Raw genomic sequence first — 27823 nt, forward strand, 5'->3', positions numbered from 1 at the left:
CAGTCTTGATAGGGAGAGGGGATGAAAAGGTTCCATTGAGAGCCACATGTTGGCTATGAGAGTAGAGGAAGTCAATAATCCAAGAGTGGAGTTTGCCTTGGATTCCATAGGCAGACAGTTTGAAGAGCATGGCAGGATGCCAGACTGTATCAAAAGCTCGAGATATGTCCAGAGAGACGGCCCTGATCTCATGTCTGATATTGAGGGCCTCCACCATTGTTGGGAGAGTCAAAGTATCATGTCCAAGGTAGAGTGACCACGTCTGAATCCTGAATTGATGATCTGAGATGAGGCTGTTGGAGAAAAGGAATTATTTTATTACCTCTGCGACCGAAAGTGAAGGAGGTTATGTTTTCACCCCTCTCTGTTGGGTCGCCGAAATAGGTGACCCTCATTGTCAGTAATTCTGTCTGTTTGTTTGGATGTTTGTTCGTTTGTCATCAGCATAAATGGTAGTAAACGTGGGTGGATTTTCACCAAACTCGGGTGGTAGGTACATCTTATGACCGAGTGCTTTGGAAATTGTGATGGTTGCTAGGGATGCTTTGGTTCCCTAGCAACAACCGAAAAACCTTCAAAATCGGTACCGTTCACGCGAAATCAATTCCGAAAGCCATTATCCCACGTAGGGTTATGAAATTTGGCACGAATGATCTACAGGTGATGCTCTATGAAATATATTCCGGTTTTTGTGATATATATGGAATACTTTACCTGCAGTGCCCCCTACAATTAGGGTATGCGCAAAAATTGGCGAAAATTGAAGGCCCCCTAGCGACCAGGTGAGTGCATCGATACAAATGAAACTTTGCAGGTTTATGGTACTCAATGAATACTACAACTTTGCCTCAGGACATATTGACCGATTTCGCTTAGGTCAGGGGTCAAAGGTCAATTAGTGCAAAAATCGATAATATGCGAGAGCTGGAGGTGCCTTCGCGCCAAATGCTACTCCTCCTAGGGATATGGTCGTGTGGTCATGAAAATTCACACTAATCGTCTGGAATACATTGTGCACAAACGATCGAACCGGATTTTCGATTTAGATCTTTGTTCACCCACAGCACCCCCTCGAACTTTGGGGATTTCCGATTTCAAACCGCATTTTCGGTACTTTTCATTCAAATGGATACCGAGTAGTTATCAGTCGATGGAACTGGATGAGATTTGATATGCATAATCTTAAGGTGATTCGCTATCCGCTATATGACATCCATTTTGCTCTATCTCTTATAGTTTCCATGCTCGGCAAACCATCGCCGCCTACCGGTTTGGTTGTTTGTTTATGTGCGGGATATCTCAAAAAGAGGTGAACGGATTCGGAAGAAACTTGATGGACAAATTGGGTGTGTGACAAGGACGAAATGATTCGATTTTGGTCAAGATCCAAATCTGGATACGTGGATTATTTAATTTAAAAGTGATTCTTCACTATTGAGAGATCAGGCCAAAAATGACGTATAGCATGACATTTCAAAAATGTATTGGGCTCTATGTTCTCATGGATCAGGCATTGCGTGGCGGAGGTATGTGCTCCACCGAGTGCCCTTCTAGTTCACCTCCGCCATCAAAGATGGACGGAGGTTACTGTTTTCACCCCTGTTTGTTGGTTTGTTTGTTTGTGAACAGTATTCTGGAAAAACTCTTCGACGAAACTTGGTGGGGGGATTAGGTTATGGTCCAACGATCATGCCATTTGATTTTGGACTTGGTCCAAAGTCCAATATGGCCACTATGGCGGCCATTTTGAAAAAATATTTGAATTTTTTTTTTTGCATTTCTACATGTTTTAAGTGATTTCCAACCCCCCCCCCCCCCAAAAAAAAATTGTTAGAGAAAAAAAAATTTGCAACTTTTTTTTTCAACAAAATTTCGATTTTTTTTTTTAGTTTTTTTTTTGCATTTCTACATGTTATAAGTGATTTCCAACAAAAAACATGCCACAATTATAATTGCGGCTGATTTTGGAACTTCAGGTGGATATACCCTCGTAAAATCAATTCCTGTCTCAAGGAATCTAGTTATGACGAATGAATTGAGTATGTAAAAGTTAAAAGGGAAAGTTGCAAACGATAACTCTGTGAGCACTGTTGACGTCAAATTGAATGAATAGGATATCAGGTTCACTTGAGTGACCCAGCAGTATTGGCGGCGGAGGTTTTGCACTCTACAGAGTGCTCCCCCTCTAGTTTTAACTGCTATGATTGATTCCATGAGCTTGCTGTTGATTGGAAGTACAGTAAGCTAATAGGACTATAGTTAAGGGGATCTGTGTTTTTACCTGTTTTTATGTAATGCTATAAATGTTGTCTGATTTCCAATTTCCCAGGTGGATATAGGAGAGCAGTCCTGAAGTGTAAAAAATAAATAAATAAACAAGACAACGATATCGTGCGTTACTCGCAAAATCCATAAAACAAATTTGACCTAAAAAAAAAATTGGTGGTTGAATTCAGAGACCTGATATGCAAATCCTCTTCAAATTTCAAGTCAATTAGATGAAGATTGAGGATTTTAGAAATCTCACCTAAGTTGTTGACCTTTGGCCTATTTTGACCTTTTGACCTCAAACAATAGGCTTCTTCCTTATGACAAACTCCACCACATGGTGAAATTTCATGAAGATCGGTTTAAAATTGTGACTGGTAGGCGACACACAGACACACACAGACACACATAATCGACTCACCAATATACGTACTTGTAAAATCCTCGATTTTGCAAGTAATAAGTAAACCACAATCTTAGGTCGCACTGTTTGTGCGTGCGTGCGTGTGTGCGTGCGCTCACATTGAAATGCTGTAATCTCCGAGCTTCAATGAAGATATTCTGGTTTATTTGTAGAACACGTCTTTCAGCAAAATCTATGACAAAGTGGTTATTCCCCTCCCCCCTCCCCCTTATAAAATTGGGGCTCATAGAAGAACGAAACACTGTATGGGAAAAAGCCAACACCAACAGTAGGGACAGCAGGGTAGGGTAATGAACCACCAGAAAAATGTGGGAATGGGAGGAAACCAATCAACAGACCCAGGCAGGGACGCACGAACGCAACATTAAACATTGCTGTCGCTCAACGAGACCCTCTCGAGTACATTGCACCAGCAGCCATCGACAAAAACTGTTAAATGAGACAATTCCTTGATGGTATCCTCAGCTTTAGAAGACAGCCTCTCAAAGCAGAGATGACAGCATCTGGCCACGAAGGAACCTGGAACCGGCTTCACAAACGTCGTGGACATTGCATTGCAAAACTTGAGAAAGCTCAGTCATCATGTAGTTTTACCTGCTGATTCAAATGTTCAGTTAATTAGCATAAGTGAAATGATCTCCATTTCTCTTGAGTCCAGGTGCGGATTTTTTGCAGTTGAACAAAATCTTTATTTACTTCCTTTTTTTTAATACTTATTATTTTTTTACAATTTATCCCATTCATATGTTCTTTATTTTGTGACTTCCTGGAATCTCTGAAGCGAGTCCAATGCACGGTGCAGTAGTGCAAGCCAATTGAAGAATTTGCAGCATATAATGTGTGTGTGTGCCTGTGTGCGTGCATGCAAATGCTGCTGCAGAAAGCCACCCCGCGAAGCTGGTGCAGGATCGGCTTCTGGTGCCGGAGCTGGAATTCTGCACAGGTGAAAGTGTCCGGGATCCAATGGGTTTGCTGTCACTGCATTACGCATCCACAAGGTGTCGTCATCCCAGCATCCCGTAATGGGGAAATCAAATGGTCTGACCTGGGAGTCAACTCTGTGGTCCGAGGGGTTTCGGGCCACATAATTTCACCTTGCACAATGGGGGTACATAATGTAGCGTTGCCTTCATATCAAACACATCATTGTAATGATATTTGTGCTTCAGGGTTAACGATGATACAACAGTTGTGTCCATTAGTTTGGAGCTCGTCATCACGTCTGAAAATTTTAAAGGGCTGGCTAAAAAAAATCATCCAGATGTTGCAACCTGTCTGCCTGAATCATGTTTCATCTCTCATTTTATTTCCTGTCCTTTAGTGCGTGTTGCCGGCCTCTTCTTTCTTTCTTTCTTTCTTTTTTTTATTTTCTTTCATTATAGTTTGTGTTTACTTCCAATTTAATTCTGTTTTTCCTCACTCAACCTCTTTTTCTCTCAATTTGCCAGTAAAAAAAAAATGTTCTCACTTTGCAGTGAAACTTTTATTTTACATTTTATACAAACCTTTAAGACTTCAACCAATTAGCACATTAACAGGTTCTTATTCTTTAATTTATTTATTTTTCTTGAAATTGTTTACAACATTTTAATTTAATAATGTAATTATTGTTCTGAAAATAACTTGGTGGGGTAATGAGGGTTAATTATTCATCACTTATCTTTTTAATAAATCAGTTATCTCCAAGAGTACTATTCATCACCGTCTCAGATAATCAGCCATGATCCTTTTGTGTACAGCATGAATTCCATGAACTAGGACAGATCCAAAACCACGATCTTTTCTACAACCGTTAACCCCCTCCTTCCCAAAACATCACAGGTCGTGCCGACCCCCCCCCCCGCCCCCCCCGGACGTTAAGCTGGTTGTCCTGTCTGCTGGCATTATTTGTTTAGTTGGTACCTTTCTTGAAGAGTTGGCGAAAGAAGGTCAAGCTTTGGGGCAGGATAAACTTGCAAGAGAAATGAAGATTGCATCCTCGAGAAAGAGAAAGTTTGAGAATGAGATTGTCAGGAAGATAGTGGTTAAAAACAACAAAGATGTGTAAAGTGTGTGAGGCAACGGTATATGTGAAAGGTTTGGGAACATCAGTAAACATGTGTACAAATCATTGTGTGTGTGTGTGTGTGTTTGTCTCTGTCCTGTTTGGAGTCGTACACAAAATATGTGACCTTTCTGACCCCCCCCCCACTCTCCACCTGTGTTTCTCTGGGAAACGCACACACCTACCCCCCAAAAGCTTCACGCATTTTGTGTACGACGCCTTATTATTAAATTATTCAAATAAGTTACAATGTATTGCGGCTCTTAAGATATTGCGATTTTGTCTGAATTACAAACAAAAAAAGGCTGTTATTTGACCCTGTCTGTCACTTCTCTCTCTTTCTTTTTATTTTATTTTTCTTTTTTCTTTTCTTTAACTCTAAAATCACCCCCATTGTCCTTTCATACCGTGCGACTGCATTTCAACATGGTGCGTCCACGTGTGCTACTTTCACACCCTGGTTGTACGTGCACTCGTGGAGTGCGAGGAGAGGTTGCACCACAGAGGATCAGAGGGTTTGGCTATAAAAAAGCACCAACACTCGGGGGGGGGGGGGTGCGACAGACAAGTGGAAAAGGGTTTGAAGGGCGAGCCTGTTGCAATGCGCCATTGTTGTTGCTCCCAACCTACAAGACAAGCCTACATTGCACTTCACAATAGGGAAAACCACAAACACACACACCTACACCACACAGTTCTGTCTACCCTCCTATTCGCCCTGTGTCTCTGCCTGAGTACATCATCATATCACCATTATTTTTTAACCTGTTATTCCTAAAACGAGTTTCTGTGTATTTGAGCCGTGTGATCGTCCTTCAGCTTGATCAAATTCTTTTCAGAATCGTGCGTGTCCTGAAACCGCCGCACAGATAAATAAATTAATCCTAACAACACCGCAGAGTCTCCATGTATGCGGAACACCTCCCCTTGGACTCTTGGAAGGTTATGTCCAGCGGTCTCGTATCGCCCGTTTACATTATTATGTTTCAGGTGGGGCCATTACAATATCTAGAGCTGTTTAGAGGTCGTTTTATACGAATGGTTCATTTGATACAGCTCTATAAAAAAAAAACTACCCATTAAAATAAATAAATAAACAAGTCGGGAGGCGACGATGGTTCGTGGGCATTATTGAACAATGCCACGATAGGTACAATTGAGTTAGTGGAAGCTTTTGAGGAAGCCCTACCGTAAAAACCTACCTCTTCCGTCAAAATTGACCAAATCAAATCGGATTTTTTTATATGTTGTACTTATGGACATTATGCACAGCTTCAAGGAAATGAAATTGCGAGAAAAAAAAGTTCAAGTGGGCGTGGGACGCCCCTCATACAAAAAGACAACTAGACCATGATATCTAGCTTGTGTTCAAGTTTCATCAAGATCGCATCAAACGTCACGGAGCTATGCTCTTGAGAGAGTCACAAACAGACAGACACACAGACACAACGAAAATAGTGGTCACTGCTGGTGCCCGCGAACCAATAACACTTTGCTCTTGTTTGTTTTTTCATCATTTGTACGAATCAAATTGCTTGGTCATTTTGCTTTTTAAAAATTTTCTTCAATCACCAATGACATCCCTTTTTACGAAGCTTCCATCTATTTGCACAGATATGCCAGACCTCTGTTGATTTGTGGTTTTCAGACGTTTACTTCTGCCTGCAAAAGCTTTTGAAAGTACAAAGAATTGTGTTACCACTCCCCCACTTCCTTCATCTGATGATTTTATACAGATGAGAAAAGCAATCTGGAACAATCACGTCAGGGTACCTAAATGTTACTAGTTGTCACCTCTGCCAGGGTTTACCTATGACCTTTACCTGTGACAACCAGCTTGGATGTAGACCGGCAGCCAGCGAAATTTATTCAACCGGAAAGAGACAGAAGGTTTGACCACACGAGGTGGTTGATCATGTATTGCTGCCGGTTCGTAGCCTGTACCTTAGGCCTCCAGGTGACATTTCCGTGTCACCAAAATTGGATTTATTCAACCCGAGAGCGACAGGGAAACTGATCATACCATAACATGGGGTGGGGATCACAGTTGACCAAAAGGTAGTTGACAGCAATTCTAACCTGTACGTTTTCCAGGACAGCAATTTTTTTTTATGGGGTCACGTGACCACATTTATTCAACCCGAGAGTGACAAGCATGAGACTTGATTCATATAATCTACGGTTATTGCCAAATACGAAAATATTGTTGCGGATTCGCGCCCGCCGGCGTGCGAGCAGCCACGTAACTCGAATCGCGGCATGTCGCCCACCGGACGGACAATCCCGTCGTGACCCTCTCGGACTAACGCCGGGAACTAGTCACGGGTGGGCCTTTCGGCCTCACCACGATCGTGCCAATCGGCCCCCCGCGTGGGATAAGGTTGCTCGCCAAATTCGACCTACCTAAGTACCCACACGGAGGGTAGACCGGGCGATCGCACCTCGCCGCAGGTCGACTTCGGACACGGGCCACTTTAAGCGACCCGTTCCGTACTATCGGGATAACCGAGCGGTGTTATCGTCAACCTCGACGGTTCGATTAATTATTGGGCGTATTTAGCCCACGACCAACCCTTTACGTGAAGTAAGATGGAGATTCAATAAAAGAAAAGACGAAGCGAAACGGGAAAAACAGTTCAACAAAAAGCACATTTATTCCGCGGCAAACGGAAAGCACACATATACAATTATACACCAAAAGCAAATGTAAAAGTAGAAGAAACACAACAATTCTGCACAAAAAGCAAATGCAACAATGCAGATCTACTACCGACTACCGAGCACACGGCAACACTTAAACAGTTTTACTTCACAGACGGCGCCGACAACACATATACTCAAAGCAAAAGAAAAAGGAAGGGGCCACCCTCATCGACAAGGGGGCAGACGGACCTGGGGCCGAGACCGCGTCGAGCCGACCCGTCTGGTGATGAGCCGCAAAATGGCGGCGGCGCCCCGACTCCGCGGGCCTCGCTGGCACTGCCTGGAATGGGGTGGGAACAGGGCCCCCTTCTCACACTATCTCAGCGCGGGGGGAAACAGGGAGGGGTTGTTGATGCTCGGGGGAATGAGGATATCTCGCTGGCTTGGGTCCCGCGACGAGTGACTCCACCGCGACCTCGGTCGCGTTACCGGCCTCCCCTCTCCGCAGCTCCCCGACTCTGACACGAGCGCCGACCTCCACAAAGATCCTTGGCTTCTCCAGCCTCCCCGGACCCCGACAGACACTCTCTCGACTGCCTTCGCCGCCGCCACAACTCTCCAACTCTCCCACTCTCCACTCTTCTCAACTCCGTCCAACTGCCTCGATTCGCTCCGCGCTCGGTGCTTTATAGTCCGACAGGAGAAATCATATGCAGATTTTTGGATCAGGAATCGCTCGGGGGCGGAGCCATGCTCCCCATTGGACAGAGGAAAAGTGGGCGTGAATGATTCTTGATCCGCGAATCTGCATATAGCGATTATACTCCGACGCACCTGGAGGCGGGGCCAAACCGCCCCACGCTCGCTGATAGGATGGAACAGAAGTGGGCGTGAATCGTTCTTGATCCGATTTCTCGGAAAGGCTGGTGTTTTTGCACCCGCTGCTCGGTGCGCGCCCTGTACGAGTCCAGGATCAGTGCCCACAAGCGGCGCGGGAATGGCGGTGATGCGATGGTTGCGAGAGCGAGATGTGACTGCAAGGGTCGTGGCTGTTGTTGTGAAGCGGCGTTGCGGTTGGTGGTTGTTGTGTGATGGCTGTTGAGACGTGGTTGGTGGTGGTTGTGGTGGTAGTAATGGCGGCTGGTCCAAAATAAAGATAGTAAAAGAAAAACGGCTATCTAAAAGGGTCGCAGCCCGAATGAATGACATTTATTCCCGCTAAACAACGGGTTTGGGCCTAACTACACATATACTTACAGAGATATCTCACCTACGGGACCTAAATGGTGGTTTGCGAATTTCGTCAACCACAACACTACCCCCTCCCCTTTTTACAGACTCGTCCCGAGTCGTCAAATTTTCGTGTGCCATCGTGTAGTTTTCCCCTAGTACATTTTACCTACGGATCCCTGAGTGCGACATTCATGGTATTCGTGTCCCCAAAATAAATAACCTGAGGGCTTTGTAACTACCTAAACAAACTCACTCACACGGACGACTTAAATAAAATTGCCGGCGCTAAGACAGACATGCCGGGGGCGCACTCATATGTACAGTACATCTTAACCTTAACTTACAAATTTTACACTAAACCATGGCCCAGGATCACTGAACTCTGCAAAAAGAAAGCAGTTAGCAGGGAGCCAGGCTGCTCGCATGCAGTCTCTGGCTCAAACAATGCAGGTGACAGGGAACGTGGCCGGCTGCTCACACGCAATCCAAGGCCTTCCCTTTTTAAACTGAATGCAGTGAAAAACAACGGTGCATGGGCTGCACAAACGCAGTCTCCGTGCCAGCTCAAGTGGCACACGCAATGAACACAACGAATGGATGGATGAATGGATGAATGGATGGACGCAAACACGGTGCACGGGCCGCCACTGCAGGCCCGTGTTGTAGCTGCCAACAGGGCAGTTCTTGCAGCTTGCAAACTGTTGCTTTCTGATCCTGGCGCACATGGCAATGAACAGGGGGGGGCAAAGCAAAAATTGAACGGGGCTGGTGAACAGGGGCAGTGGGCATGGCATGGCAAAGGTGATCAGGCAAACACAGCCTGCAGAACAAGGCCGCTGCAGGCAAACACAGCCGGCAGATGAACTGGCCGGCACAGGCCTTGCAGCACAGCAGCTGCAGCCGATCCGGCCGGTACAGGCCTTGCAGCACACGACATCTGCCGATGAAGTTGGCCGGCCTCTGCCTTGCAGCAACGCAGCCAGCAGATGAAGCTGGCCAGCCTTTGCCGTTCAGTGGAGGTTGGTGGAGGGAGTGCGGTGGTGCTGGCCACTCGGAAGGCGGGCTCAGACCTACCTACCTGTCTCCCTCCCACCTATCGCCTTTGCCTGTCACTGTACATACCCACTCCCTTAATTTGTAAAACCCAATTTAGCCCCAACTTTTTATTTTTACTTCCCCACTATAAATCGTTCGGCTAAACTATCCTGTCACCTAGCCTACTCCCAACCCCTACGTTCCTTTCCCGGAGGGGAACAAGGGAGAGCTAGCGTCCTGTGTCGAGGCCCAACAAAGCCTCAGAATGGCCTCCCCAGACTTCAGCGATCTAACCCAAAGTGGGTCCAGCGGCCCACAACGAGAGCGAGGGGATGGATGGTGCGGAGGGGTACACTTCCTATTCTACCCTATCCATTTAACTTTTAAACTACCCCGGGGCTTTCAGCAAGCGCCTCTCGCTTAAACTATTGGTTCTAACAACCCAGATTCCCGTCGCCTGTGTTGGTGTCCTCACAATTTCGGGCCTCGCCCCCCAATTTTCTCTCCGTGCCCTCACACGGTCTCATGGCTGGGACGCGTGGCTCCCCTTGGCAGGCACGACCCTCTGCCGAATCTCCCGCTATGGCACCCCCGGGCACTACACTGCCTCCGAGCCTACCAGCTCCCTAAACACCGGGGAGTGCCCCCCATGTGAGTGACGATGAAAGCAAAAGACTCGTGTCGGAAATCGCGTACACCTGTGCTTCAGGAGAAAAGGAGACACCAGCAGGACTGTTGCCCGACTCACAACTTGCAACTGGTAAGTGGCTATAAAACTAATTGCTGGATGAGAGGGAGAACGTGATGAATCTTACAATCAGTTGAATGTGCATAAACCCAGAAAGATTACCCAGGACGCCCCCATTTTGCTCAAGCATTAGGATACGATCATTTCTTGATTTCTGCTACAGGAACTGCCTGGGACAACTTTGACTTGAACGTCGAAACCCTGGACGGCAAGAACAGTCTGCACGTTACCGTGGGCATAGCTTACCAGAATCGATACGTTCCAGATGAACATCACGCCAAAATAGTCGCAGGACCGTCAAAGAGAGACGTCAACTGTGAGTGGGAGAGCCAGGAGAACCTTTGAAGGCATTGTGAGTGAGAGTCCTGCTTTCCGTCAAATTCTCACTTTCGGCAGCGACTACTTCAAACGACAGCGATAAATTCATTGAAGTAAACGCATTGGATATTTTGTGGGTGATCAAATCCGTGCATGAAACGGTGCCTCAGTTCAACGGATTTTATTCCTTGTTTGTGGAGAACCGCCTTCCAATGACAGTGATAGCTTGTATGGATCCCATAAATGAGTCTCCAACCCTTGGAAAGGTTGTTCAGGCGACCATGGAACGATCTCTGAAAGTGGCTGAAGAGAATGGTCAAATGTGGCACCCAGTTACGTACGATCTGAACATTGCCATGAAGGCGTTCGCCATTCAAGCTCTCCGTGCGCCCAAGTTTGATAAACTTGTCATTTTACTGGGCAACTTTCACGTCGTACTAGCATTTTTTTGGTGCTGTTGAGATCGATATATCCGATTCCGGTTTGGAATATCTGTTGACAGAAGGTTATGTTCTTGCCGAGGGTTCATTGAATGGGTTTGTGAAGGGTAAATTTTATAACCGATGTACCCGCATTCACCAGATAACAGCTTGTGTCCTGAAGCAGTTACTGTATGAACGATTCCTGTCGGACAGACGTGATCAGTATGAAGAAGTCATCTCAAGAGATAATGTCGACAGATTTTGAGGATACGAACAAACTGGCCCAACTGGCTACACAGCAAGATTTCCTGCGGCTCATCAAGGACTATGAGCAGTTTCTTAATGATACCATGAACGGCTCGCTTGGCAAGACAGCAGCATATTGGGCTGTGTACGTGTACTTCATCAACCGCATTTACCGAGAGCTACAAAGGGCTGTACGAACCAACGATGTCGCCCTATATGTGACAGTTCTACCTCATCTTACGGATCTGTTCTTCGCCTTGAACAGACCAAATTATGCTCGGTGGGGTTCACTCTATTTGGAAAAGCTAAGTCAACTAGGTTCAGCTGCAATGGATGTACGACAAGCTGGTGCCTTCAGCACGAGATGTACAAATAAGGCATACTCCCGCAGTCCGATCGACCTAACCCTTGAGCAGACCACAAATCACGACGCCGCATCTGCAGCCACCGGAGTCGTCCACTTCGCCAATCCGGAGAAGGCATTTAGACGGTGGTGTGTGAGCCTTACACAGCGCAGCATGGCCGTTAGAGATGAAAGAAATGTGCGGTATTCAGAGGGGAGAAACACCGGCAAACCAATTGTGCAAGCAGCGTGTGAAGAAGGACAAAGAAAGTGCCGACCGTCTCAAGCAGATGTTCATTGAAACATGCCATCCGTTCGGTCCCGCCGCACCAGAGGCCCTCGTCAACTTGGCTACGGGGAAAAGTGTCTGCGAAGCGACGGCCAAGTACCTGACCGCAACTCTTCATCGCGGAAAATTGGCAAGATCGGAGTTTCTGCTTGAATGTGCAGAAGACGGGTCAAGATTTATAAAAGCCGTGAAGCGCACCAGAGTGCAAAGCTTTGCATCGGAAAATGCTTGGAAACCGATCAAATGTGATCAGGTTGGTACCGAAGGTGTGAGAGATGCCTTCGCTCACGTCTTAGCAATTGACGCGGTGCGAGAAGCCATCCAATTACGTCGATTCCCTTGTCAATCGCACACAGCGATGGGTCAGTGATGAAGACGACCAAGTCAGTGCTCACCAAAGTTCTGGAAGGAAAACAGAAAGAACCGCTCTTGGACATCTCACTCTCAGTGCGGCCCTCTGTTTATCTCGTTGATGGCGGTCTTATTCTCTACGAGGTTCTGCCTCACCATAAGCGATCAACATATCGGTCGATAGTGAGGGATATAATGGTTCGCATTTAGAGGAGTGCCAGTATCGCGATGGAGGTGCATTTACTTCTTGACAAGTATGTTACACCATCAATAAAGGATCTGGAGAGGAGGAACCGGGGTGGTGGCTGTGATGAGGATTTTGTGATAACAGGGCCTGAACAAAAGCAGAAAAAGAATGGCAGTCCTCAAAAACTATCGTTTCAAGAATGCCTTTCTGAAATTCATGATGAAAGAAGTCCAGAATCAGCGGTATTCTGCGATCATTGACCGCAAAACGGTGTATATCTCAAACGGGGGAAACTGTATAGAACTGAAGGTGAACAGCATGGGGTTGTTGGTGGTGGCCGTTCCACCACAGTATCAGGGTCAACACGAGGAAGCAGATACTCTCATTGCCTACCATGTTGCAACAGCGATGACCGTACGCTCCTCAGACACGGACGTTATGGTGATACTGTTGCCAGTCGCTGCAAGACATCCCCACCACATAATACTCGACTACGGAAGCAGAAAAACGATTGCCGTTACATCAACGTGTCTGAAATCGCTCAAGTACTGAAGGATACGGAAGCAGGTACAACAGAGGCTGTCGGTTTTCACACCCAAACAGGATGCGACTACACGTCTGCTTTCTACGGAAAAGGAAAACGGAAACTGTTTGAAATCATGCAAAAAGGATATGTCAAGGCTTTTCAGTCTTTGTGTGGCGACGAAATGGATGTGCTGTAGTTGGAGCGATTCGTTTGCCACGTGTATGGCAATAAAAAAGCAAAATGCATCAATGAAGCGCAAGCAGAGGCCTTTTTCAAGTTTCACAGCGGCAGTGAATCCGAAATGGATTAATTGATCAATACAACCAATACTGCTCGTCATAATACCAATACTGATCAATTGTATGGATCTTTTATGCCACTCGGACGATGACGAAGAAAGAAGAACCGACGTTCGTGCTATGGGAAGTGAAGCTTTCGGCCCGGTTTATTGAAGCGGGAAAATGCATCTTGCGTCCAAGACGCATCTTACCGCTTTGAGAAACCGGGCCTTAATTTTCTGCCGTGGTTTAAAGTTATTTTATGTCGAGGCATTGGTTAAATTTGGCATTAAATATAATTTGGAATTATTATAGGTTCAATGTCGAAGGATGCTGTCAGGGTCAAAGCACATGAAAAGACTGCTGTCATTGGTATTTTGGTGTTTGGCAATATCCTTAGATCATGCTTAACTAAGTTCGATGCTTATCGCATTTGAGTTGAATAGTGTTGGTATATTGTACCTAGGTCAAGGTCAAAGTACAGGGTGAAATTGCTGTCATTGATATTTTCGTATTTGGCAATAACTGTAGATTATATGAACCAAGTCTCATGCTTGTCGCTCTCGGGTTGAATAAATGTGGTCACGTGACCCCATAAAAAATTGCTGTCCTGGAAAACGTACAGGTTAGAATTGCTGTCAACTACCTTTTGGTCAACTGTGATCCCCACCCCATGTCATGGTATGATTAGTTTCCCTGTCGCTCTCTGGTTGAATAAATCCAATTTTGGTGACACGGAAATGTCACCTGTAGGCCGAAGGTACAGGCTACGAACCGGCAGCAATCCCGATCCTTGGTCAGCAATACATGATCAACCACCTCGTGTGGTCAAACCTTCCGTCTCTTTCCGGTTGAATAAATTTTGCTGGCTCTCGGACTAATGGCACTTCATATTGTGATTTGTAGTTATTTATTTATTTTGCGAAAGATCCTGTTTGGGAGTTATCACGATTTTGCATAATATACTTAATTGGCTATAAATCTAATAATTTTGGAGCTAACTTTGAAAAACGAGGCCGATGGTAACTTCCAACAACAGCCCAGAATACCTTTTAGTTATACCTACCTGACGCACCCGCTCCCTATCGGAGCCGTCATGGGGGTCATGTTATCCTTATGATTATTAATACCATAGCAGAGTACCCACCCTATGGGCGATCTTGTTCCAAGCATGCAATATGTTCTTCTGACACATCCATTTGTTTGGGTGGAGTATAGGCAACAGACCGCTGTCTCATTCGCTCCCGAAAATCGAATTAACCTGGGTTGCATATATGAAGGGGAAACATGCGGGCTGCTGATGTGCATATATAATACATCCTGGTCATATTGTATAGCTCGGATAATTCCAATTGCACCCCCTTCGCTCTCCAAAGGGGGTGGGGGAGGAAGGTCAAGATGGGCGAATTATTTTTTTCTCTCCAAAACTTGATGGAATCAAACGATGTTTGCACATGCCCAACTTCAGGGTATCCTCATTAATCCCTGAAAGTTTCAGCTTCCTATATCAAATACCTTCAGAGTGGATGAAACCTCCAACATACATACTCCCCCTCCATTATATATACATTCTGTTCTGTTCTTTTTATTTTATTTATTTATTTATACTTGTGCATACACTTGCTCCGTTATATATAGATGGCAACTTCATGCACACTCGTATCTCCAGCATCAGAGTTGAAGCAAGTCTTCTTCAACTAGATGTAACACTTGAGGTGGTATCTGGTATCAGAAGCTACCAGATCACCCACTCCAGCTAACCCACAGGTCAGGCCACGTATGGGAGCATGTGCAGGAGAAGTGCATCGCTGCGTCAACTTTCCGCTGGTACTCCAGATGCCTCCATCTGGCCATTCCCCAGGCAGATGCCTGCCCTATCCCCATCTCCTTGAGATGCTGATCAACCTGCTGCAACCACGAGGCACGTGGTCAGCTCATTGGCCTCCTCCACTCACGAGGCACCTTTGCTGAGAGAATCTAGTGAACAGGATCAGCGTCACGAAAACGAGCCACATGTCCGTACAGCCGAAGCTGACGCTCACGGACTATGCAGGTAACAAATCTCATTTGAGTCTCTCTCAGCAACCGCACATTGGACGCAAAGTCCGACCAGCGCTAGCCAAGGAATCTCTGAAGAGACCTGGTATCAAAGGAATTGAGTCTCCATCTCAGATCCCTCGTCAGAGTCTTGGTCTCACATCCGTAGAACAAGACTGTGGAAGCACCAAGGACCTGAAGACTCGGACTTTCGTCCTCCTGCACAGGTACCGACAGCGCCACACCCCATTATCCCATGAACCCATGACTCACCAGGCCCGACCCAGATGTCTATTGACCTCTGGCTCACAGCTAACATAGACATGAATATCATTGCCAAGGTAAGTGAATCTCTCCAGGAACTCAACATCCTCACCACAAACAGGTACAGACAAGATTGCAGCATCCAAGATCTCATTGAAAGCCTGGATCTTAGTTTTGACCCAAGAAACCCAAACCTTTTTCACTGTATTACCCACACCTTGTAACATCGTCCTTTTTCACTGCATTGATAACTTCATTAGAAACATTCAAAGTTGCAACAAGTCTTGTTGTTTTTTCTTCAAAATAACCTTTATGACAGAATCACAAGTTGGTATCTATCTAGTGTTTCCATGGTGCTTCTCAATGTGTGGAGTGTCTGATTGTGTTGGCTGAAGCGTCCTCGTCAACAGAAGGTGATTTTCAGTTTCAATTTTTTTTTTCGTCAGTCTGCCCGAGTGCATGGAACTCGTGAATGTGCCATGACAATCTTCATGATGCACCATTTTAATCTCTTGTACTACATCACTGAGATTCATGGCTTCCAGTTTTTCAATAATGTCCCATCTTTCATAATCTCGGGGTGGCAGGATGGCCTAGACGTATGCACACTCACCTCTAAGCTGTCTTGCCACAGTTTGAATTTCAACCCAGCTATGAACGCCTCACATCTTGCTCGGTTTGATGCTGTGGAAACGAAGGCCTTCAATATCATTAAAATCTCACGATGAAGCTGAGTCTGTGGGTCGATCACTTCGCCATCACCGACAGGTCGATGGTCTCTGTCTTCTTCTGCCTCATTTCTGGACTTTTATCCTCTGCCCTCTCCATGCTCGTAGCAGAAACAACTACAGGCTTTACAAGAACTACGTAAGATGGATGATGCGGCAGACAAAGCCGGCAGACATTGATATTTTCGTATTTGGCAATAACTGTAGATTATATGAACCAAGTCTCATGCTTGTCGCTCTCGGGTTGAATAAATGTGGTAAATAAAGACAGACCGGCAGACAAAGGACGTGCAACAGTGGTGTTGGATCGACTCGTGTACACTTATTAAATGCAGGATATGTTGGAGGATGCAACAACATATGAGCGGCTAATCTCTGATCCAACTTAAATGGAGGAACAAAGGTTAAACTCATTGCTCGCCAGAATTAAAGCAACTGGCAGACTGTCAGCTGTGGAGTACAAACGGTTGTTTAGCAGCAAATGGAGTGGTTCCCGAAGCCTACGGGCTACCAAAAGTGCAGAAGGAAGGAGTCCCATTATGGCTCATTGTCTCCTGCATTAATGGACCATCATATGCCTTTTCAAAATTCTTGGCAAACGTCCTGAAGCATTTGGTTGGCAAAATGGAGCGATCCTTACATAATAGCACTGCCTTTGCTAAAAAAGTGAAACGTGTCACCATCAAACCACATCCTTCAACGTTGTCTCGTTATTCACCAACGTGCCCATAGCCTTGGCGATCGAGGTGGCAAACCGGCGATTGGTGGAGGATGATCGGTGGAAACCGGCCACAGGTGCCTTAAGCCTGATGGACATTTGTGACATGTTCTCTTTTTGTCTCTCTTCCACATATGTTGGCTTTGGCGAAGTGTATTACAAACAGGTTTTTGGCACCGCCATGGGCTCCTCACCAGCATCGGCCGTCATCGCCAATATGGTGATGAAGGATTTGGAAGAGTGTACAATTTCATCCCTAACAGTACAGCTAAATGTGTGGTTCCGTTATGTGGATGACACTTTCGTTATCTATCCCACCGACATGGTGGACTCCATGCATAAGGCCATCTGTAAAACCTTTCCATCAATTATTTCACCCTTGAAGAGGAGAAAAATGGAGCCCTTCCCTTCCTAGACATGCTTGTAACAAGGGTTCCCAAAGGAACTCTGAAGGTCACAGTGTATAGAAAGCCCACATGTACCGACCGCGACCTCAATTTTGATTCTTGTCTTCCATTGGAGCACAAAAGATCGGTGGTACACACCCTCTCAAAAAGAGAACGTGAGACACCATCCACCGTCGAAGACAAGATGAGAGGTGGACCATCTTCAGAGTGTTTTGAGGGCTCATGGTTACCCAGACAGCTTGCTACCAAGAATGAGAACGGTGCTACATGGCCCACACAACAGGCTGGGACCGGAGAAAGGTTAACGGATGCAGGATGCTTGGCACTACTTGTTAATCGAAATGTTGAGCCATTGCTTGTTCAATTAAAGGTTGAATAATTTACAATGAAGTCCCTTGATGCACTACGTGGCCAAAAGTATGTGGACACCCCTTCTAATTTGTGGATTCGGCTATTTCAGCCACACCCATTGCTGACAGGTGTATAAAATCAAGCACTCAGCCATGCAATCTCCATCGACAAACATTGGTAGGAGAATGGGCCGTACTGAAGAGGTCGGTGACTTTCAACGTGGCACCGTCATAAGATGCCACCTTTCCAACAAGGCAGTTTGTCAAATTTCTGCCCTGCTAGAGCTGCTCCGGTCAACTGTAAGTGCTGTTTATTATGAAGTGGAAACGTCGAGGAGCAACAACAGCTCAGCCGCAAAGTGGTGGGCCACACAAGCTCACAGAATGGGACCGCCGAGTGCTGAATCGCGTAGCACGGATAAGTCACCTGTCGTCAGTTGCAACACTCACTACCGAGTTCCAAACTGACTCTGGATCACGCTTCACCACCTGGCAATCCAACGGACGAATCTGGGTTTGGCGGATGCCAGGAGAACGCTACCTGCCTGAATGCATAGTGCCAACTGGAAAGTTTGGTGGAGGAGGAATAATGGTCTGGGGCTGTTTTTCATGGTTTGGGTTCGGCCCTTTTAGTTCCAGTGAAGGGAAAGCTTAATGATACCGCATACAATGACATTCTCGATGATTCTTTGCTTCCAACTTTGCGGCAACAGTGTGGGGAAAACCTTTTCCTGTTTCAGCCTGACAATGCCCCTGTGCACAAAGCGAGGTCCATACACAAATGGTTTGTCAAGATCAGTATGGAAGAACTTGACTGGCCTGCACAGAGCTCTGACCTCAAACCTATTGAACACGTTTGGGATATTGGAATTGGAACGCCGATTGCGAGCCAGACCTAATCACCCAACATCAGTGCCTGACCTCACTCATGTTCTTGTGGCTGAATGGAAGCAAATCCCCGCAGCAATGTTCCGATATCTCGTGGAAAGCCTTTCCAGAAGAGTGGAGGGTTTTATAGCAACAAAAGGGGGACCAACTTCATGCCCATGATTTTGAAATGAGATGTTGGATTTGCAAGTGTCCAAATTATTTTGGCCATATAGTGTGTATATATATGTATATATATATATATATATATATATATATATATATATATATATATATATATATATATGTATATATATATACATTTAATCCTGGTGTTTCACAGGCAGAGTGATTCATCAATGAGTGCCATCCCTCATTTGGACGCTAAACTGTCTTGTATGCTGATATTGGTTGGTGGACGTTAAAGATCCCATGGTATCCTGAGCGAAGAGTCGGCGAGCTATCACCAGCACTATGAGCAAATGACAAATTCCTGCCCTAACATACTTGGTCGAACATCATGCCAGGCCAGCCAGTTTGTTAAATACATAGGCCAAAACCTTTCCCTGGCCAACCCCACAAGATGGGGAATATGCCCATCAAAGACATAATTTCCTTATTGATTCTCACCAAGTCCAACTAGCTTGTCTGTTTATAGTGGGGGAAAGAGTTTGTGAACTTATTTTATTTTGCTGACAATTATATCACTGCTCATGGAATCTAACGAAACGTTGTAGACACCTGATTCTTGTGAGTGGTGGGTTGTCCATATTACTACGCTGTGGCGATGTCATACATTTTGTCTGATCTTCTCTCTTGTCTTGTTGGATCACTCAAATTATGACTTCATTAAAGTTTTGACCTTTTTCTTTTTATTTATTTATTTTTGTTTGTGCACATATATGTATAATTTTTGTTGGGTTTTTTTTTTGCAGTGGACCAAATGTACACTTTGCAGATAGGTTTTTACCTGTATTCCTTTGTTTTAAACAACTGCTCTTACCTCCATATAATGTGTGCAGGTATGAGAAGTCATGGGCAGAGCTGCAGAGACAGACGGACGCCTGTGCCCATTTCGGAGAAGTGAGAGCCATTTGTTAATTCTCCAAAGCAAAGCCTTAATTCTGCATGCTGGGCACATTGCTTGTTTCGGGTAAAGTCATTGTGATCATGCGTGAGTGTGGCAGTAAAATGGCAAATAAAGGAAGTGTGAGTGCAGGCTCGTGGGAGGAGATTTAATGGACTGATAAAAGCTCAGTGTGTGAGAAGGTTGAGGGAGACTGTTGGAGCCCTTTAATTGATAAACTTGACAAGAATAGGTAGAAAAGGCAGAACAAATGGGAGGAAGCCTGCAGACAGCTTGCTCTTCCTGAGAAGTGGGTTTATTCTCAAATGCTTGAGATCTTATTGAGCTACACAAAGCAAAGACTGGATGGTATTCATAGAAATGCATAGCACGTGTAGTCTTGAGAAGGACTTGACTTGGTGCCAGCCAACTCTTTTCTTTAAGGGTTTTTTTTTCCCCTTTCCTTTGATCCAATATGGCTGCCAGACCAGGTGACTAATGATGTCATCTTTATCAAACCAGATTTCCCATCGGTAGTTGATGAATTAGTTAAATTTTGCATTGAACGGTTAAGTGATTTATACGAAGATTTTCAAAGATTTTTTTTTCCCCTTGGGTCCAATATGGCTGGCAGACCACGTGACACATGATGGTCATTTTTTTTGAAAATCCTGAAAAAATGAAAAAAAAAAAAGATTTTAAGTTGATTTGATGAAAATTGAGGATTTCAGAAAATTGGCCTATGTTGACCTCAAAAATAGTTGGTGGTTAAATTCAGTGACCCGATATGCAAATTATCTTCAAATTTCAAGTCAAATGGATGAAAATTGATAATTTTTGAAAAGTGCCCTGTGTTGACCTTTGGCCTTTGGTAACCTCAAAAGAGTGACCGCTTTATCACATGGTCATGTAACATGTGGTAAAGTTTCAGTTTCCTCCGCTGAATGGTTTTCGATGTACGCTCTTACCAAAATGCTGACACTTACGACATTCGTACATACGCTACCAATTGCTTCACCCTGCTTTTCGCTTTGCGAGCGCAGGGTTAAAAAAAAAAATAGAAAAATAGACCCTTGCCAATGATTGACCACATAGGTGAGTGTTCTGTTTTTATTTTTGCATACAGTGTCTACTGTCTAGGCTTGTGGAGGAGACAGAACGGATCAGGAGAGAACAATAGAAAGAGAGGGATAGATGGGACATACCAACAGCAGGGTCGAGGGACAAAATTGAGGATGATTTGGACAAATATGGGATGTGGGGAAGAAAGTGAGCAGGGGTGACCAAGATGTATAAAGCTGAAAACTCTCAATCACAGAAGTGGAAGGAAAATCTGGAAACCTGGAAAGAGTTTTGGAAGGGTTAATTGGGGGAGAAAAGATAATGGTTTTGCATGGGGGATGACCTGAGATAGTGGTGAACAGCTGTCTTGAAGCCCTGGAGGGAAAAATGAGATTGAAGAGGTTGAGAAGTTTGTTTCACAGGTTGGTAAAAAGAGGAACAAATGAGTGGGAGGTAAGCAGTGATTATGTATTTTAGGAATTGTACCAAAAAGGGGTTACTGGCAAACTGTGCGCACCCTCCAGAAATATGGATGGTTGGCAGAGTGTGGGAGGGGGGAGGGGGTACTTGGCGCAGAATTGGCAGAAGGTGCAAGACCAGGAGGCAGTAAAAGAGTGACCACCAACCTGTCTTTGATATAAAGGTGAGATGCCCAGAATCCCCAGATACTCAGCTTCATTGTGGGAGAATCCAATGATTTTGAAGACCTTGCTCTCCATGGTGTCAAGCTGAGCAAGGTCTGAGGCAGGAATGTCAGCCAGGGGGGAGGCAAGTACTGCATCACGCTGCAGATGAAGGCCTTGTTCGGAGATAAAAGTTCAGGTGTGCCAAGGAAAGACTTTGCACAATGGAGGATGCCGAGTCGGTGGCTGGCTTTGGAGGGCAACTTAGATATGTGGTTTGCCCAAGAAAAATCATGGCTGATAGTGAGGCCCAAAGGTTTGAGTGACTGAACTTCTTCAAGATGATTGTTGAGGAAGTAGATGAGAGGGTTTGCCAGATGGTCTTTTTGAAGGGACAGAGCTGTGTGAGATTTGTCAGGATTGAAAGACGCATTCTTCCAAGTGTTTGACCAGCTTGTGATTAAAAATGTTTTTTTTTTTTGGCAACGTCTGAAGACAGAGAAGAGGCTACTGTCTGCCTGTGAAGGATGAGGGATGTCATGGCAGAGGGTGGAGACATCAGCAAATAGACAAAGGGGATTTTTCAGAGATTCAGATTAGGAATAAGACTGGCCCAATAATGCCTTTGGGGCACATCAGCTTTGACAGGGAGAGAGATGATGGGATCCTGTTGAGAGCCACATGTTGGCAACAAGAGTCGAGGATGTAATTAAGCCTTGTGTGTAGTTGACCTTGGATGTCATAGGCAGAGAGTTTGGAGAACATGGGTGCCAGACTATCAAATGCTCGAGATATGTCTGGAGACGGCCCTAATTTCATGTCTGACGTTGAGGACCTCCATGGTTTTGAGAGCATAAGCAGCATATCGAGGGTAGTCTGACCGGTCTGAATCTGTACTGATCGACTGGGATCAAGCCGTTGGAGAAAAGGAAGGATTTGGTTTCAACCACAATGATTGGTTCCATGACCTTGCTTATAATTGGACATGAGCTAATCGGTCTGTAGTTCAGGTGATAAATTTTTGCACAATGTTTACCTCCGCCAGCGAAGGTGAAGGAGGTTATGTTTTCACCCCTCTGTCTTTGCTTGTTTGTTTGTCTGTGTGCACGATATCTCTTAAAGTTGTGGACGGATCCGGATGAAATTTTGTGGTCAGGTTGGGTGTGTGATGATGAATTGATTCGATTTTGGTGAAAATCCGAATCTGGATCTGGATACGGGAATTATTTAATATTCAAAGTGATTCTTCACCATTGAGAGATGGGGCGAAAATCGATATATAGCATGATATTTCAAAAATGTATTGGGCCAAATATGTTCTCGTGAATCGAGCATCATGTGGTGGAGGTATATGCTCTACTGAGTGCCCTTCTAGTTATGTAATGCGGTGATGTTGGTAGATTTCCATGCAAATGAAAGATGACCTCGGGTAAATGATCAGGTGAAAAGGGATGTGCCAGAGCAGGTTTTTAGGGCATATCCTTGCCAGTGGCCAAATTAGAACTTGAGGTTGCCACATACCTCTTCACCTTCTCAGTCGAAAGGGACACAAGATTTGGAAGAAAACACAGAATTGAGGCATTTGGCCTGACCACGAGCAGTCAGCTTTTGTGCCATTTGAAGTGATTGAAAGGGTAAAGGGCGAGCATACTCTCGAGACGACTTGACAAGGTGTCACCAGGTTTTGGGGAAAGGAGACAAGTTTGAAAGATAGACTGTTTGTGAGTTTCATCAGTTTAGTCAGTAGGGACACACTTACTTGAGGTTTGGTGAAGCCACCTATGTCTACCTTGGACAAGGTTGCAGTGTCTGGCTCGCACTGCTTGTGTGATATACATGACTTTTTTGTGTTTTTTTTTTTTGTTTGTTTAATTTTGTTTTGTTTCACACCTGATTTGAACATATTTGGTTCATTGATATTATGTGACTCCAGGTTGTGGATGAAAACTTCCAGAGACTGCTGGAGTTTGTGGAGAAGCAGTGGGACAAGTCAAAGCAGTTGAAACATGAGCTCCAGCAGCTGCCTACGCTGTCCTCCGAACTGGACGCTGTCGCTTTGTCCCTCGGTGAAACATCAGCACACATCATTTCTTTGCTTTCAATATTGCTTCCCTCTCTGCAGCCAGTACACCTTTTCACATCTTTCCTCTACCCTCTGATATTACAATTTGTTATCCTCACACTTAAAAATAAAACAAAAAAAAACAGGGGGATATTGTAATCAGTTCCATGTGTCTGTCTGTCTGTCCATCTGTCACACTATCTCCTCCTAAATGGTTGTGCAGGACTTCACCAAACTTGGCAGTTACTATCAGATACCCGTCTATGACTGGTATGGGGGACAGGACGGATCACAATACTCGGTTACGGTAGTTTCTTTGGATGTTTTGCGCCGCATTCAACAGCTCAGTTCATATTGGTGGCGTGTCTGGGTGCCATGGTAGCGTTTGAGACCGGTCGCTTTAGATTGTTGGCCTTGACACATCGTGCCGGATGAGTAACACGAACTATTTGACATATTCATAATTTATATGTTACCTCCATCAACAGATTAACAACATGGCAGGATAAAAGTCGTAAATGCTGAGTTGAACAAACATCCTGAACTCATGGACTTGGTTAAGTAAAGCACGCCGTCTGCGACCCGGCCGTCGGTTTGTCGCCAAATGCTGCCGATTGTGACGTCATCGATTCCCTCTTTGAAAATTCTATCTATATTCGATTTTTTTGAATCGGCGATCACCTGCGTAAATACATGGAACACATAATGTGAAGATTTCGGAAGTATGAACAGAATATGTTCGGAGAAAAGTGTGTTTGAAGTTCCAGGCTTACGCCCATTATATTAAGATGATCAACACGTGGCAAGAAGGTATGAGAGCAGTATCGTTTATCATTTTTGGCTCAACCCCATGGAGCTCTGTATCAATGTCAAAAGGCAAATAGTGCAATTACAGGCACATTTTAAAACATTTTTTAAATGGAACCATCATTCTGAGGTGGGGGCTTGGGTCACAATGGTTAAAACAGAAGATTTATTTTTTTAACTCTATATTTGACATTGGGTCATTGTTGATGAACCTTTTGCCATCATCTTTCAACTTTGCTAGAGGTGGGAGGTATGGGGATTTGTGATGGTGTGCCATCTACTTTGCTCTAGCTTTTGTTGTTAAAGACTCATGAGGATTAGCTGGTACATGCATACACATACTAACATGCACCAGATTCAACTTCAGACAAACATACCCATTGCTCTGGGAACATTACTTTCGCCAAACTTAGTGGCTATCAGTGACTACAACTTTTATGCAAGAGTAGCGGAGCAGTTTTGTTGAGACACGTGAGCTGATGCCATCTGGTGCAGTTGTAGAATCAGAGTCGAGGGAAGCCAGAAACTTCACCTTCTCTGGTGAAAAAGGACAGTGAAAAAAACACAAAGATGAAATGATAAGATTTTGGGGCAAAGGTCAAAGGTCATGTGAGCTTTCGATGAAAGTAGTTGATTTTCATTACCGTGATAACTTGTGAACCGCAAAGGGATTTTGACCAACATTGGCTTAACTGTGGACTGCAGTACAAAGATGAACTGATGAAAGTTTGGGTTCAGAAGGTCAAAAGCCTACGGTCAAGTGACCTTTAATTGAAAATCTATTACTGTAATAATTTGTGAACCACTGAAGCCATACTTCAGACACTTATGGACTGTAATACATAGGAAGGGAGGGGGGTGGTGGTGATAGCATGGTGGTGGCTGGCTTGAGATCTTTGGGTCTTGAGTTTGAGCCCCTGTCGTGGCATTGAAGTAACACCAGGTGGGTTGACTCAGCCTGTCATTCTGAGGTCAGCAAAATGAGTACCAGCTTACTGGTGCCAGGACCACTGCATCAGCAGCACAGCCACACTTCCAGAGATTATTCAACCAGCAGCCACAGGCTGTATACAAAACAACCGTAACAATGAGGGGTGATCAGTTTGCTTGTGGCCCAACCTACTTGTGAACATGGTAGGATGATGAAGGTTCTCGAATATAAAGATCTATCTTTGCGATTATGATATGTCTTCCTAATTCCATATTTTTGCTCACATATTTTCCAGTGTGGGGACTCAAAGTAGTGACCCCCTCCGAAGTTCAGTCAAAATTGAGAAATTGGAGCTGCGAGCTGTAATAAAGTACCTGCACAAGAAAGACTTGCCTCCCAAGCAAATACATATGATTCTCAATGGTGAAGAATCACTTTTAAAAATTCAGAAAATTTGCATAGCCGGATGCAGATCATCACCAAAATCGAACCAATTCATCTTTGTCACACACCCAATGTGTCCACCAAGTTCTGTCCGAATATGTCCACAACTTTTTTTTTTTTAGATATCATGATTTATATCGTTGGCCCTATCTCTCAATGGTGAAGAATCACTTGGGGGTGGGGGGGGTGGGGAATCGAGTCGCCTGATGTTCACCAAAACGCAAATCAATTCGTCCTTGTCACACACCCAACTACCAAATTTCATCCGAATGCGTCCGGAACTTTTTGCGATATCCTGCAAACAAAGAAGCGCCAAACAAACAAGAAAGAAGTCGTGCAGAGCACATTACTTGCAAAGTCCCTAAAACAAATTTGACCTTGAAAATAATTGGTGGTTGGATTTAGCGACATGATATGCGAACTCTGTTCAAATTTCAAGTAAATCGGATGAAAATTGAGGATTTCAGAAATTGCACCAAAGTTGCTGACCTTTTGACCTCAAACATTGCCTTGTTGCTTCTGACAAACTCTACCAGGGTGGTGAAGTTTCGTGAATACAAGTTTGAAATTATGATCTGAAAGTGATTGACAGGCATGCAGACAAACAAACAAGAAAGATGTCGTGCATAGCACGATATGCCTGGTGTTGGCTTCATGGTTAGGGTGGTGGGCTTGGGATCCCAGGATCCTGAGTTCAAATCCCACTCAGCTGTTGAATTAATACCAGGTGGGGTTGACTCTGCCTGTCATCCTTCCGAGGTCTGCAAAATGAGGGCCAGCATTCTGGTATCCTGTGTTGGAGTGGCGACCCGTCCAGGATTGTGTCCAATAGCCAAGGAGACTGCTCCAGCAGCACCAACGCTCTGCACAGGGTATGGTCCCAATGGATAGATGGATGGATATCACGATACTTACAAAATCCTTCACTCTATCAGAAATCTCTTGATGACCTCTTTGGAGACTCGATTACATTTCCATCAGATCTCGTGAGAAAGGTTCGGTTTGGCCGTGGAGAGGATTGTGGATCAAGTTTTATGAGTTATGACGTTTTTTTTTTTTCCTTTTCAACGTCACATTTATTCAATTCCATCTGACCATGCCTGTTAACGTTCATTCCTGTTTTCATTGCTAGTTATAATCTCAGCACGTCTCGCACGCTTCTGGAATTTTTGATTGTACTGGAATGGCTGATTACGGCCAGTTTCTTGTACATTTGTATCGTATTTGACGAAATAGTTGTGCGAATGATTATGGTCTGAATATATCTCTCCTCCCCCCCCCCCCTCGCACCTCTCTTTCTTTCCCTCGTTCTATTGTGTTGAGCATAGGCAAGGTGGCTGCCCTGTGTGAGGAGGCCGAGGCTCAGCTGGTTGTGTTGGAGGATCTCTGCGAAGAGTGCGAGTCACGGCAGAGGTGCGGAGCCTTGGACCGGGATGTTGAAGATGGTCGTGAGGTCTTCAGGTGAGCACTGCTTAGTACGATCTTCTAACGTGCAGAAAAGGCACAATGACAATGTGTGGTGAAGTGGGGCAACTGATGTGTGAAGTTCAAGCGAAGTAAAATTAATAATGTTTACGTGTCGAATGTGCCACATATTTAGAGAAGTATGTTCACATTTTATATCTAAATAGACTAAATATGAATCGTAGCAGAGAACAAGGAACAAGTCATGAGGATGATGATATTTTGTTGCGGGGTGCATGGAGGGTGTTCCTGTATTTGTACAAAACTTTCAAGAATGTAGAGGATACAAAGTGTCAGGTTTTGGTGTTATAATGCTCTAGTTCCTGTTGTCTCTATCAGCAAAGCAAGTTGCGATAGAATCAAATTGGTTGTGTGGAGCGGCGTGCGGTACAAGCTGAAGGTGATTGGCTTTGGCACCGCCGTGAGTTTGAGGATGATTGGTCGTGACAAGGCGGGGCGTCAGAAGGCAGCCATTCGGCGGTCGCCGATTACGAGAACTCCCACGGCCGATGGCGTGTGTAACCTGTAATTGCGTTTGGCGAGTGGTTCCAGGCAATGCACCCCGGAAGATTTTAAGGGGGTCAAAATAAACATGGCAGCTCCTTGGAATGATGGTTGTAAAGTTTTTGGATTGAGTT

The 27823-nt window shown here is 44.9% G+C and overlaps 1 protein-coding gene across 2 annotated transcripts in view; it reads left to right on the forward strand.

Moving 5' to 3' along the window:
- Nucleotides 1-27823, forward strand: part of DTNBP1 (dystrobrevin binding protein 1) — an 85395-nt gene that overhangs the window by 40856 nt on the left and 16716 nt on the right. The window contains exons 3-6 of one of the 2 annotated variants that reach the window (XM_085889571.1): nucleotides 3573-3635; nucleotides 19749-19809; nucleotides 23411-23543; nucleotides 27050-27182. In XM_085889571.1, the coding sequence (XP_085745697.1) occupies nucleotides 3573-3635; nucleotides 19749-19809; nucleotides 23411-23543; nucleotides 27050-27182 (390 nt within the window). The remainder of the gene's footprint in view (nucleotides 1-3572; nucleotides 3636-19748; nucleotides 19810-23410; nucleotides 23544-27049; nucleotides 27183-27823) is intronic. The other variant, XM_085889572.1, reaches the window with a different exon arrangement.

Source organism: Eptatretus burgeri, chromosome 7, assembly GCF_056783735.1.
Source record: "Eptatretus burgeri isolate ZD-2024b chromosome 7, Ebu_testis_v1, whole genome shotgun sequence".
In the NCBI taxonomy this organism is placed as follows: Eukaryota; Metazoa; Chordata; class Myxini; order Myxiniformes; family Myxinidae; genus Eptatretus; species Eptatretus burgeri.